Consider the following 14634-nt stretch of genomic DNA (forward strand, 5'->3'; position numbering starts at 1 on the left):
AGAACATTTTTGTATGTGAGACCCAGAGACCCATAATGCAAAAGGGCATCAGAACCTTTAAGCAATTAAGTGACTTCTGGTTTGAAAAGCATGGAATTTCTGCATTTCAGGTAAAGCCACAGATGCAAAAATATCAGACTCAAAAATGTAAACTGCCATAGCTTCACTGATTTTAGATGTAAATCTCATCCCTCCTGCTGCTTACTCACTGATTTGTAACGTGCATAGAAGGAACATTGCACAGTTCCCTTAGGTGACAGAAACGATCTTATGGAAGCTGGAACTTGCAGATTCCACTTCACAATAGGGGATTTTTCTGGTAAATTTTTTGGTTGCTGTGAGAAGAGTGGAACCTACATTTGGTTCTGTAACTCTAGAAGCAGGTATCAGATGGGGGCCTCCTTTGACAGAGAGGGCAGGAGCAAGAAGAACCTGTACAAATGTTGGAAAGATCTCTTATCTCTGGGCACAAAGAGAGTTGGATCAGGTCCTGCCACCCAAAGCCATTGCTGGTGCCAGGCTGTAAGACTTATTCCATGGAAAGGTCCATAACACAATAGATACAATGCTCATTCAAAAAAAAAAAAGAAAGAAAAAGAAAAAAAGGATAAACTCCTATATCTAAACATACAAGCAAAACTACTAATTTAAATATTTCCACATGGAAATATAAGAAAAAACTCTCTTACAACTTCTAAGTGATCAGAAGAGAAACTGGAGATATTTCATGGTCTCCTAAAAATCCTAGTCTTGACAAAAAGTAAAACTTGCTGTCATTTTCTAGGCAGTAAATGTTTTACTGCTGGGAAAAGATTTTGATGTTTGTAATTTCTATTGAAGAGCACTATGAAGTAGTTAAAAATATTGCCACATCTGAAAAACAGACCAACGGGAAGTCTAAGACACTTGTTCATCTGTATTTCTGTGACTTTTCTCACTTGGTATTATTTGCAACCATACTTTCATGTCTGGCAACAGTGCCAACTCTACTAAGGATCATATATTACTTTTATCATGTTGATTACATATGTTCACCAGTTTTGCTGCCTATATATGATTAGTGTGGTTTGCACATACTTAGTGACACAATCCAGAGCATGACATTTTCACAGAAAATGTGTTTACTGGGAAAGAGCTCCTTAGAAGTTTGCGTTTCTTTCAGCTTTGATCTACGTGACATCAAGAATCCTACAGTTTGAATATATGTTTACCATTTATATTATTAAGATCTATCTCCTTCACACTATATGGCTACTGAGCACTTTGGTAGTCACAAAAAATTTCCTTTTCTCTTAGGTGAACTTAGTAGTAGCTGAATAAAAGAAAGCCTCTTAAAATGTTCTCATCTGTGAGCTTAAACTTCGTAATGACTTGACATTTAAATTCTGTTATTCATCAGCACTTCACAGAAGAACTTGATTTGTCTAAATGGATTTGAAAGCCCACAAGTGAAGAAAATCAGAAAAACCTGGTTTTGAATATCAAAAGATTGTATGTGAAAAGTATTTTTACAGGCTGCACGTACCCGTTTTATTGATCAATTAACTTCTTCCAAAATGAATTTTTCTGAGACTATATATGAAAACCCAAACCCCTCCCCCAACACTTACTGATAAATGTCTTTTCTGAGCACAGCTCTACTAAGCGGGTTGTCAGCCTGAGGAGCCATAGAGACAGATCCAATCTTGAGAACCAAAGTGTCTTCTTTAATTGTTGGATTAGCTGTAGTTAGGAGAAGAGAAATATGTGTTTGATTAAAAGACAAATGAACATAGCAGAAACACTGAAAAACTATTTCTTACAAAAAAAATAATCTAAGAATGTCTGCTAAGGATTCAGTTCTGCTCAGGAGCAGCAATTAAAGCAAAAAAAAAAACCCATAAAATCAATAGCACTGGTGTGACACATAAAAGACAAAACTATTGTAATTTAATTTCCCCAGAAAGTTTTATCACACAACTAAATCCTGGTCCGTGACTTCTCATTTTCTCTGATACCTTTTTTTTTTTTTTGTCCAAAATTATGTTGATCCCATGGACTTCTTTGTAATCTGTCTGTTTCTCCAATAATTATCTGCTGAAATATCAGCATGGAAAGCACTCTGAATCATACACACTTTTTAATATGGGTCTACCTCCTTTAGATGCAAAACATTGCAGAATATTACAATGTAACCATCCTAGTAGCATTTGGTATGGGTTGCAACACACATGAAAACTTTAAATACAAGGACTGAAACAAGAGCATCTGAAATCTGACACATATACAAAGAACAAGATGTAGTACTGGACAGTAAATTCCACATCAATAACAAAATTACTCCAAGAAGAAAAACCTCTGCTTTCCACTTCATCTCCATCATATTCAAATTTCAGCCACATGTTCAAATTCTTAGTTTTAAAAGCAGTAGTCATATTAGATAGAAAACCAAAGTTCTGCCCCCCAAAAAAACAGAACCACATTTCTTGAGGTAAACAAACTCTGTGAAGTCTCCTTACAGGAAAAGACTGCGTCTACTGTATCACCTTCTCAGCAGACACAGACATACACAAAGGATTTGGATAAGGTTCTGCTCAGAAGACTTCATAGTAACTAGGAAGCTCCTGAGAACATGTGATGCAAGCTCAAAGAGTTCATCATCTGAAGTGGTTCACTTCAAACACCAGCATGATACATAACAAGGACAGAATGACATCACACTTGTTCCCACGTCCAAGGAAATTCTGCAACACACTCACGTGTGAGTTCTGAAAACAAAATGATAGCAGCAGAACAGAGTTTAAATATTTTACTAAAAAATGAAATGCTTGTTTTGGAAAGAACCAGTGAAATCTATGAGCTTAAAAAATGGCTTCTCCAGACCCATTAATATCTTGGTGACTAAAACACCATGATCTGCAGCTATATATACATATGTATATTTTTAAACAGATAGGAAAAAATCACAGAATTCACAGAAATTCTAATATGATGTTTTGAAACAATTATAGGAAATACCACAGTAAACATGCAACAGAATGGTAACACAAGTTCTGACACACAACTAAACCAGAACACAAGGGGTTTACTTAAAAGAACCTCATCTACTTAAAAAGCAAAGTCAAATCCTTTAGTCCCCAAAGCAGATCAAAACCATATACAAGATGGTTTCGTTGCCAGAACTAAGGTAGAAAAGTTAAGCTGACAACAAAATCCTGTCTGTGACTAAATCAGAAACCATATTTTCAACTTTTAGATCAAAAAAAATGAGTAAGTATTAGAATTTCTGCCACTGTACGTTTTTTCTGATACATAAGAAAAAGAAGTGAAAGTATTAAATATACTTCAGATTGTAATTGCAACTGAATTAGGTGGCAAATGCCTTATTCTGAGAAGCGGTTCTTAATACAAGAAATAAAAATAAACACAGGACTACTCATCACTGTCTCTATTATGTAAGCATCGTAGAATTTTTTTTCAAGGCTGGGAATAGTTGTGTACAGCTTCCTGTAGGTCAAGAAATTAAGGCACTCTTAGAAAGAATTACAGGCATTAATATTTTCAGCTGGTTTCTAAAGAGTGATAATCTGAGTCATAATTTAGGATGATTAATTCATATTCATTAACCCAAGAATTCTCCCATTAGCTTTTCAAAATACGGGAATAATGTAGTGAGTAATCATAGTCATTATAAATATTTAAAAATTTGAGGGAAAGAAAAGGTCTACACTACACAACATAAGCACAGTCTAGGAAAAACTTACAGACCCAAGGGTAATAAAGTTTTTCACCATCTCACTTGGTTTTACACACTCTTCTTTTTGCTCAGCTAAACACATTCCGATCTTTTAATCCTTCCTTCTACTGCTTCTTCTCCAGCACTTGATTAGCATTTGCAGTGCTTTTCAGCACCCTCTCCAGTTTTGTCAATTCCCATTTTTCGAATAGAAAGCAAATTGGACATGATATTCCATCATCTGCCACATGCAGAAGTACAGCTACTGACCTTATTTCTTTTCACTAAGTCCACTGTGACCCTTAAGCTGTTTTCAGCCCCTGTCTCCCAGGATAGTCCATCCAGTCATGAAGATATAGTCTGCATAATTTTTTTCCTTGATACATAACTTGAGCTTTAGAAGATTTAGTACATTTTCTATGAGCAGTGATGGAAGCACAGTGATCCAGATGCACAGCCTATAGAGTCCTTAACATTTTCCTCAGGAAATTCTTTGCAACGTACATTGATGCTAGCAGCAATGGTTTTATATTTACTTTCAGATTATTAAATACCGATTTCACTTATTATTCCCAACTGACAATTGGTTTTTTTTAGACTTCTAGTTAGCCATTTTAAATTCATTTAACATTTCCACAGATACCGTATGGGGATACATTTTAATTAGAATACCATGAGACACTACGTCAAACTCCTTACAAAAGTCTAAGCATATCAAACCTTTGCAAACGTTTTATCAACTAAGAATTGCAACCATAATGAAAAATGGAAATCAGATGTGTTTAACAAGACTAATTTTACATAAAACCACATTTATTATCGTGTAACAAATATGTAATTCTTTATTAACTGAACCCTGTAATAGATTTTTTTCCCCCCTTTATGTTCCCTGAGGGAGAGCAATAAAACTACCTGTCTTAATTTTATTTGAACATCACACTTTTCATTTTACTAGATATACCTTCAGCTGTCTAAACCTGTTCTTCCAAGGTGTGTTAAAAATTAGCCTCAGAAGACTAAGATCCCTGAGCACCAGTTATTCAGTCTGACTGATTTGAAACTCTTTAATAGTAAGCAAGGAGGATGTTACAGACCATATGTTACGACAGACTTCAAAGTAGGGAGTCATGCTCATGTGACAAGAATATATCACTTCTACAAATGCAGGACATACGTTTATTCAGTATGCCGCTGTTTCTTTTTCACTATCAACAAATTTATCATGTCCTTTCTAGTGATTCCTGATATTTTGCTCACAGCACATATTAAAAATCTCTTATTGTCCTCAAACCAGCCAGATGTGGATTTTCCTAGTCTTTACCACTTCTTATAAGTGTTTTGCAATTTAAAATTTTTATTTAGTGTTCTGCTATGCAGTATTTCTTGTTTCTATTTGTTATATATTGCTTTTATATACTTAGTTGTCTTTACTTCATCACTATATAAGTGATGGCCAGAGCTTGAAACACCACCTGATGTATTAACAAATCAAACTGAGGGAAAGTAGCATTGCTTATTGCCTAGGATAAAATGCTGCCCTCAAGTACACCACAAAAACAAATGTTAATCTGGTGCTGCTGCAAAAACCATGAAACTAAAATGTTGTAAAAATTTGTGGGTGTATTCATACATGTGTAAATGCCTCACGAGAACAATAATGATTTTCATTATTTCATAGTGTTTGTGTACCACAGTTCATAGTGCAAGTTTGGGTTTGGACTGCACAAATGCAAATAAAGAACAGATTTACTTTTTTTTTTTTTAAACTATATATGTGAAGTCACAATTAAATACGTTTTTTTGGAGAAGGATAGTTTTGGTAGCTATCACTAGGTACAAGGAATGAACAGCAGACAATTGACTAAAAGAAAAACTGAGGTAATTGTTTTTCTACTTTTACTGAGGTGATCACACATAAATTTTATCAGATTAAAATTCTTTCTCAATCAATAAATGATGAATGAGCTCTTATGGGGGCATACCTCCACAACATATAAACACTTTTCTGACCTAGCACACCAGTAATGTAGGTCATATTCAACTCTTACTCCTTATTATTGTTTCTAATTTCTATTGTTCTTGAAGACAATAAGCAGTAGAAGAGAGAAGTGATTTATTTCACATTCAGAAACAGACAAAAGTTTGGGAAAATCTGGGGTGAAAGAAGAAATGAACAGAGAATGGTACTGATTTTCATAGTGATGATATTTCAGAATTTTCCAGTGGAAGAGGTTAGCTGACTTTCTTATTAATTTACTAGAGCTAATCTTTAGCATTATTCTCTAAAAGCATACATAGTTTTCTTTCCTACGTACATGGTTAACCACAGCAATTCTGTTCTTTGCATGCATTTTCAAGCAAGGGATAGCAACAAGACAAAGTTTTTTATTATTTCTTTTTAATAAAGTATACAGCTACAGAGCTACAAAAACACTTTAAAAAAAAAGATTTCCTTGACAGCATGCCCTAGAATTTCCTTCCAGCCAGAATCATAATTCCTTCTTGCCAACACAGCCAGTCTAATTTTATCTTCCTGTGTTTTCAGCATTCCCAATTGGAAAATTGTAGAGAATGTTGGCAAAAAAATGATCCATGTAAATTCTCATTGTCTGCACTTCTTGCAATTAGGTTATGAGAAAAATCTAAATACTCTTAGGATTATATTGTGTGCTATTATGTATAATGGTAAACCCCCTCCCCATACCTATAAGATTATGAAAGCATATCATGATACCAGCAAAACACTTTTTTCCTTTTTTTTTTTTTAATCTCTAGAAGATTTGTTGGTAATGGAAATCTCCACATTCTTGCTAGCTTTTAGAAGATGTAATTTTAGCATCTCTTTAGTTATATATAAAGATTGTAACAGGGATGTAAATATACTTTATGTATGAAGGGAAAACAATTTCTTACAGAAAAGTATTATCTATAGATCAAATGGCTACTTATTTTTGTTTGAAAGAACAGTTTAAGCTATCCACACCTCTATACATACCTGAAAGTGTCTTACATAAGGGAGTCTGAATAGCTTCAACTAAGACTTACTAAATAAGTTATGAATTATATCATCTGTTGGGCATCAATCACAAGGTACATTTTAACAACTTTCTCCACACTGAACTAGAATATCTACCTGCTTCACTATTGCACAGTTTTCTAGGTGCTAATTTTCACGAGGGCTAAGGCTCCATGATTACACCCCATCGCTGGAACAGGCATCTACAGAAGACTGAACTGGTATCAGCATAATGAGAGCTGACACAAGAATCACCACTGCAGAACTGGGTTAAATTCTCCTTCCACGATTCTTAACCATTTTTTTTTTTTTTTAACAATCACATTTTAAATGCAACTCTATAGGTACTGGGAAAGCAAAGATCAAATAAATACCTAAAACCCCCCAACTTTTCAGCAAATCTGCAGAGAAGTAGCATGAATGTTAGATGTTTCCTAACTCTGACCCTTGAAACTGAAGGCCCTAGCAATGGTCAGCGACTGAACTAAGTTAGAGTATTTGTCTACACTGCTGAACAGAAAAAAACCCTCTACCAAAATACTGTACCTTCTGCAGTATGACGATCTTCCTCATTCTGGGGAAAGAAGACTCTTATTACACCAGTGCTGATATAAATCAGAGGCAAGTTGCGGGAAGTTAGAGCATGAGTCCTCATTGGTTGGCCTGGTGATTTTCTTTTCTCCTTTTGACTCCTTGGCAACCTGGCTTGAAAAATGCTTGCAATTGCATTAAGCAACGGAAAACAGAGGACCACATCAAAGGCCTGAGCAGAGAGAAGGATCTCATGAAGAAAGTGAGGAGAACCATCAGTGTGACCTTCTGATAGCTTATGGAAAGTTCTTCGTTCATTTCTTGATATCAGTTTGTGCCGGACATTTTTTGTCACAGCTTTGGTGTAAGTGAGAGAAAGAAATCCATGTTGTTGGTGTGAGCCATCTAAAAGTTTTGCAGTTGTCTGTTTCAAGGAAAAAAAACCAAACAACAAATTGCTGCAAAAATGTACACATACAACATCCATTAATTGCTATATTCTCTGTTAGTTAGGATGTTTAGGGTTCTGTATTTTCCACTGTCTCTGAATCATAGAGAAAATGTCTTTCTTTTTTTTGCATGGGCAATTTTTTCAGTGTGTCCACACTTCACGGTATTGTGTCAGCTAAAACTATGAATTGCTGATCATTTTTATTTCTTTTCTGATTATTTATGTCATATGAAATTCAAATCCAATCAGCCAAAAAATACACTATATATTCAGGAGTCTAAATTTACCAAACATTTTCTGATAATTTTCCACACAGTTATATATTTTTATTTCTCCTTCACTTCAGACATTTTAGAAGTAGCTCTTACAGAAGGAAAAATGCAAGGGAGTATGTGAAAATACTACAGTTGCTAAAATAATGCTTGGGTACTGAGATAGCTTCACTCTATCTAAATATGGGTATATAAACCACCCATAGTCAATTAAATACTCTAAGAATTGAGCTGGTTTTGCCTCACCTCTGAATATTTAAAGATAATAGCTGTATTCCTTGCTAAAGCATATCACTTCAATAAAGATACATTGCACTGTACTTTAGAAATAGATTTCTTCACTTAGAAGGAGAGATTTCCTAGATAAATATGACAATTAGATGCTTAGCTCCCAGAAGATGTACAGTACAGTTTTCATATTATCTTTGAAAGGCTATCATTCATACATTGTTAAGGAGTGAAAAATGTAAAAATAACCAGGAAAACCATTATTTTAACAGTGTAGTAAACATTTTGATAGAATTCTGTAAGATTGCTTAAATATTAGCACTTAAGCACAAATTAAAGCAACTACATTTTGCAAGTAGTTGCTTCTTTCAGCATCTTAAATTTGATTAAAAACAATTTAATGCAATTTAAATGTTGCTAATGGAACAACAACATCTCTTTCTTAAATAAACAGGATACATAGTTCAAATGCTGAAAAACTGGAAGCTTTTATCATTAAGTGAAATTAAAAAATTAGTAAGTTAATTTCCTATAAGAACTGAAACAAAGAGATTAAGAGAAATATTACCAAACAATAGTTATGATGAAAATAAATTAGACCACACAAAACTTCCACTAACATAAAAAGATTCTATACAGCCATATATTTGTGAAGATAAAGAGCCCAATGTCATAACATATAAAGTCTTTCAAGGATAGGCAACAAAAAAGGGGGTTAAATATCTCACACTGAAATATTCTGAATCAGCAAGTAATGTTCCAAGCGTTCAAAAGAAAGACTCAAATATGAAACTATTAATCATTGCATTATCATAAGATAATTTTAAAAGGTTGCATAAAGGTATACTGCAGTAATACAAAGTACTTAAATCCCTAAGTAGATATCAGAATTACATGAACAAAGTGCAGCATTCAGTACTGGATTTTACACACTCGGTCTCCAAACATTAACGTATGTGCTCACTTTTCATATAAATGAATCCCATTGACTGCAGCAACCCATCAACCCTTCTTCTCATATCTACTAAAAAATGACTGACAGCTATTACTAAAGGATGAAGGAAATAACACAATATAATTAATATAAGCAATACATATATTCAGTTAAAAAAAAAATTTAGATGACAAGGAACTAAAACCATATGAGATTATTATTTTTCACTCCAACTAGCATTTATTAGTGGAAGTTCTGTAGTAAAAATTTTTAAAAAGATTCTTACAGAGGGAAAGAAGCCAGAGAAATTACTGAAAGGGTCCTGCTTGCTGATGGGTCGAACCAACAAGGTACGTCTGTTCAGCTTGTCAGTACAGGAAAGGAACACACCTCCATATTGCCCCAGAGACCAAGAATCTTCCCCAAGGCTTGAGGTAATGAATGAGGCATGGAAGAGAGGAAAACAAAAAGCCAAAAAAAAAAAAAGCAAAAAAATGTTACATTACTACATAGCTGCAAGATAAAGCCTATGCCATACTTCTTCCTAAAAAGCTGAAATTCAATCAGATCAACCAAAAAACTGATTTAAAAAAAGTAACTTTGTACAATTTTATGTCAAAGGGCAACCTACAGCAAATGGTCAAAACACATGAGAATAAAAGTATAGTAAAATCCTGCATAGAGAAAAGGGACTTACCCCTGGATTTTCAGCAGATAGCTTTATTAGAATGAGGAGAATGATTACAAGAACCTAGAAACTGTGAACAAAAAGCTGCATTCATATATGTTACAAAGTCATAGCATTATTTAGAAAAAATGAGCTATTAAGTATTGAAATGTGCTTTGTACTACAGTTCTTGTAATCATTCTTTTTAACATATGTAAGAATAAAGAAAAATACATTGCTTAACAAGAGTTACTCAGGTAAGCACTTTAGTCTATTAAAGAAATCTCACCAAAAGCTTTTCTCTGCATTGTAGAAATATTCCTTCAAAATGGCCTGACTGCCAGTCTCCCTCTGGCCTAGAAGACAGAATGTTCACCTTATCTATTCTCTGCTTTTGGTTTTAGTCCACAGAGATTTCAAGACAGAGAAAGGTACTCTGAAGAGATTGTGAAATAGAAGTGAGACCAGTAATTATTTTGTCAAGTAGAATAATTTTTTTTTTTTTAAAGCCTCGATATAACTTTAACAAAAAGAACACCCTGAAGTTGAAAACATTTCTAATGGAACATTAGGCTCCTGGGAATGAAGTACCTTCTCTCAAGCTTCCCATAGAATCTGTGGATGAAGAAGCTTGTTAATAGCACCTAGCTACTGGGATTCCAAAGCATTTTAAAGCGTCATGACTTGATTTTAAAAGATTTTGAAAAATAAAGTATAAATTGTGATTACCAAATATTACAACACGTACAAACAATAACTGCATTTGCAACAGGCAAAGGATTAGGAATTCAACTTATTTTTTTTTAGACAGCTGATCAGAAGAAAAGTCTCAGAAATGGTGGTAACTTTGCTAAATTGATATTAAATCTCCTTCTTGTTGTACATGGGAAACAGTAAGTGTCCAATAATAAGACTTTGCAGACATTGGATCCTAAATATTTTAGTCAGTTTTCAATGCCAAAAAATGTTCTGAACCTTTTAATTTTTTTTTTTTTCGTCCTCCTCTCTGGGAGTAACACAACAACTATTCTATTTTCTCTTCATTTTTGTCTGCCATAACGAAATCTGTTGATCTGTAATAGCAAACACTAACCCAGCTGATCAAAGACTACATAGGCTCTCTTTTATCAAGCCTAGTGTGTTCATGACCAATATGAGCTAGAAGGTGGCACACGCAATCTCTCTACAGAACCATGTGTCTGGGTGCCAAATGAACACAATCACATTAGTGCAGCAAACTACTCAATTAACAAGACTTGCTAAAGTTGCAAGACATATAGTAGGCGTAACTACCTACTCTAAATGTACATAATATTGACGATAGACTAGTCGACATTAATTACTGAAATTTTGCTCAGGCGTGCCTGCATAAAACTATACTGTGTCACACAGACACAGATAATCAGCTTAGTCCGCTCCATTACGGTGTCTCTAAGACACGGCAAAAGAAAAAGCTCACTTTTTCAGAAACTTCTTTTTAATATCTAAGAGTATGGTACCATAAATCATTAAATATTGGCACTTGCTAACAGATCATGAAGCAATATTTAAGGAATTTCCCATTCAAAAGTTCAGTTAAAATTAGTTATTTTTGTCTAATGGACCAACAGAGCAGTATGAAAAAGTGCTCTCCTGATTTATAATGATTTCTATGTATTTCTTTGGAACCAGATGTAATTCTGAGAAAATGTAATTCTGATTTTTATTACTAAAAAGGTTAAAAACATTTCACTGAAATTGAACAATTGCCTTAAAATCAAGTTAAGAATTAAGAAAAAAACCAAACCCTGTTGCCTTTCAGCCTGAAATTAAAGCAGAACTCCCATGAATTACCTGTTTCTGTAATGGTCAATATTGAAGCTTTCTATTTTACATTTGATTTTGGTATAGACATCCTGCATATCCACTGAGGCACTGAGATCTTCTAATTCACTGACAACACAAACTTCTGCAATAGTCAAAGAAAATAAAAGTTATTAGTTATTAATCTGAAACTTGCAAGTTTTAAAGCAAGAAATATATCTGAGACACAAATAGGATGATGCTACTTCTACTCAAGAGTATTTTCATAAAGTATTTTTTGATTCAAATGCCACACAGATAAGAACCGGAAAAAAAATCCTGGAATTCAAACTTTTTGATAAAAATGTGTAGACACATATATGGGGGGTTTAGTTCAGGTGTTCATAGTATAATTCCAGAAAAAAATGTAAAAAAAGTATGTGCCAAGCTATTTACCCTAACAATACTTGAGATTTCTTTCTCTTGTGTAGCTAGTTTTTCTAAATCAAAGATTCAAGTACATGTCCTTGAAAACTAGCTTTAATCATTAGTCCCCTTGCTTGTTCAAATTTCTATGAGTAACAATGTTAATTGCTAAGCAGCAGTGTTTCCTAACAAAAAGATATTTGAAGTCCTGCAGTACCTCTATAGAATCCGAGTTCTTTTCAAACAATTACTGTCCAGATGATAATCCAACTTTAACCTCAAAGTTAAAAAAGAGAAGCTGTGTACCACACATATTTCTCTTTTTAACACAGAAGCTGAAACTTCTATGTTGAACTCCATATTAAACTTTCTATGACTTTAAGGATTATACTATGATGATTAAATTTAAATTTGAAATTATCAATACAAAACTACATGTCTATACATGGACATACACAAAACACACTACTAAATCATAATCAAAATGAAAAATGGTTGCTTCTAAGGCAATAAATGCAGCACTCTATTAAGTAAAATAACCAACTTATTTCCAATTTAATATAATCGTCTTCCCCCATGGAGGGGGAAGTTTATGCCAAAGAACAACACTGAATTCTGATTACATGCACTAACCTAACTACAGCTTGTCACTCTAGTTTAAAATGTAGATCCAACCCATCATTTCTGCATTACAGTGTTTAATATTGTCAGTAAATGCCCTGAATAGCTAACACTGTGCTGTAAAATAATGTATGGAATTTAAAATACTATATTAGGGGGAAAAATGCTGAATACCTGTGCCGTTATTTCTAGGATCAGGAGCAAACAATTTTATAGTAATTTTTGGCAACATCCACTGCATCCATAGGCTGACACGTCCACTTGAGACTCCAATATTACTTGTTGTTTGTTCCAGTGTAATGGAGTCTGAGAACGGAGAATCATCACCACCCTGAAGAGAATCACCCTGTGAAACAGATGTAATAGCTGAGGAAAACAAGTATTGCTTTTCACTGCTCCTCTTTTTTCTTCCGTATAGAGTGATGTAGATGCCCAAACTATATGCATATAAATACAGACTCACTGACAGTATATTTGAAGTAAGCCATTTTTTAACATCAGGAAAAAAATAAACCCTTTTCTCAGGTAGAGATAATAGACTTTGGCAAAGATTATATGGTAAAACTGTAAGGTTGCATGACTTAGTTCCACTTGGCATAGTGAGCTTTCCTCATTAACTCTACACTAAGGAAATACTATCATCAATGAAAAAACACATGAATATTCTGACATGCAGTGGGAAAGGGGATAAAGCAGGCTTATGCATATCTGAAAGGCAAAGGAGAAAAGACTTGTTGGAGGTGCCAAAGGAAGAGGCACCCAGTATGGCCATAACACTTCCATACTACATACACACTAGTTTTGGGGGTGGGTTTTTTCCCTTTTTCTATGTGCTTCCCTGCAACTGCTTGGGAAAGTGATTTCACAAAACAGTAACTTTTTGTAAGAATTAGAAGCATTTTAGTTCCCACTTGTCTGTTATTGAAAAAAGGTGATTGTCACTTGCAATGTTCTTAAATATACTATCTGTTGACATATGAGCTTGTAGAAGCTACTGTGCCATAATCTCCGTTCATTCTCTAAAACATTAAAGTCTCAACAAAGAAGACACAAAGGTTAATGTTTTTAGGAGAAGAACATGTCAAATGAAAGCTATACTGAAAATCCTGTTATGAGGGCTTATCAGAGTTCTGCAGGCATGTTCTGATAATTCCTGATGGCACAACTAAAATATTTACCAGGCGCAGGACTTCATCCTGCTCCTTTGCTGGAACTTACTGTCTCTAAATAGGAAAGGAAAAATGCAAACATACAATTGCTCATCAGCTCCTAGTGTTTACAGCCTATTAAACCAAATGCAAGGGACACATAGTCACTAATGTCAACTAGAAGCCACTAAAAATACACCAGCATCTTCACTTGCAACTCCACCAAGTGTTGCAAGTATTCTTCATTATTCAAACCAAAAGGAAAGGGACAGTGTATTGTCACTTTGATCCATTAAGACCAAGTTGTTTCTAAGATTTACAGACCAATAAATACCCAAAGTCTTAAATTTCAATGAAGGTTTTGGGGATTAGCATTTGTAAAGGATGATAAACAACATGTCTGGGAATTTTGAGATTTATCTTTGACTAACCAAGATGAATTACGTGGAAGACACCCTGGAATCAGATCCACACAGAAAGCATTGCAGTTTGACTGAATCCATTTTAACCTGTCAGGCAAGAAGTTACAAGGCACTCACTTCAGCTTCAGATGTCCCAGAAAAACTTACTTTCGGCAGCAATATTTAAAATCTGACAGTCCAAGACTGGAGAATGCGAGTATGAAAATCCTGTTAGCAATCTATTTTCTGGATGGGTAGAACTTATCCTAAACCAAATTACATAGCTCATATGGAAGCATTTATGCTGATAAATCACATTTTCAGTCAACTCAGAGCCTGCAGTTTAATTATAAGATTTCTATCACGTATACATGTTCACTTATCACCAACCTAATTGTAAAGAGAAGACATGAAGGTAGCTCATAATCCTACAAAAGTTTTG

The 14634-nt window shown here is 34.3% G+C and overlaps 1 protein-coding gene across 11 annotated transcripts in view; it reads right to left on the minus strand.

Moving 5' to 3' along the window:
* VPS13B (vacuolar protein sorting 13 homolog B) overlaps positions 1-14634 on the minus strand; it is a 491427-nt gene that overhangs the window by 195765 nt on the left and 281028 nt on the right. For 10 of the 11 annotated variants that reach the window (XM_074815029.1, XM_074815038.1, XM_074815049.1 and 7 more), the window contains 5 exons: positions 12818-12989; positions 11648-11762; positions 9434-9575; positions 7278-7686; positions 1611-1722 (listed from right to left, as the gene is read on the minus strand). In XM_074815029.1, the coding sequence (XP_074671130.1) occupies positions 1611-1722; positions 7278-7686; positions 9434-9575; positions 11648-11762; positions 12818-12989 (950 nt within the window). Of the gene's footprint in view, positions 1-1610; positions 1723-7277; positions 7687-9433; positions 9576-10103; positions 10171-11647; positions 11763-12817; positions 12990-14634 lie in introns of all 11 variants that reach the window. The other variant, XM_074815112.1, reaches the window with a different exon arrangement.

Source organism: Strix aluco, chromosome 1, assembly GCF_031877795.1.
Source record: "Strix aluco isolate bStrAlu1 chromosome 1, bStrAlu1.hap1, whole genome shotgun sequence".
Taxonomy (NCBI): Eukaryota; Metazoa; Chordata; class Aves; order Strigiformes; family Strigidae; genus Strix; species Strix aluco.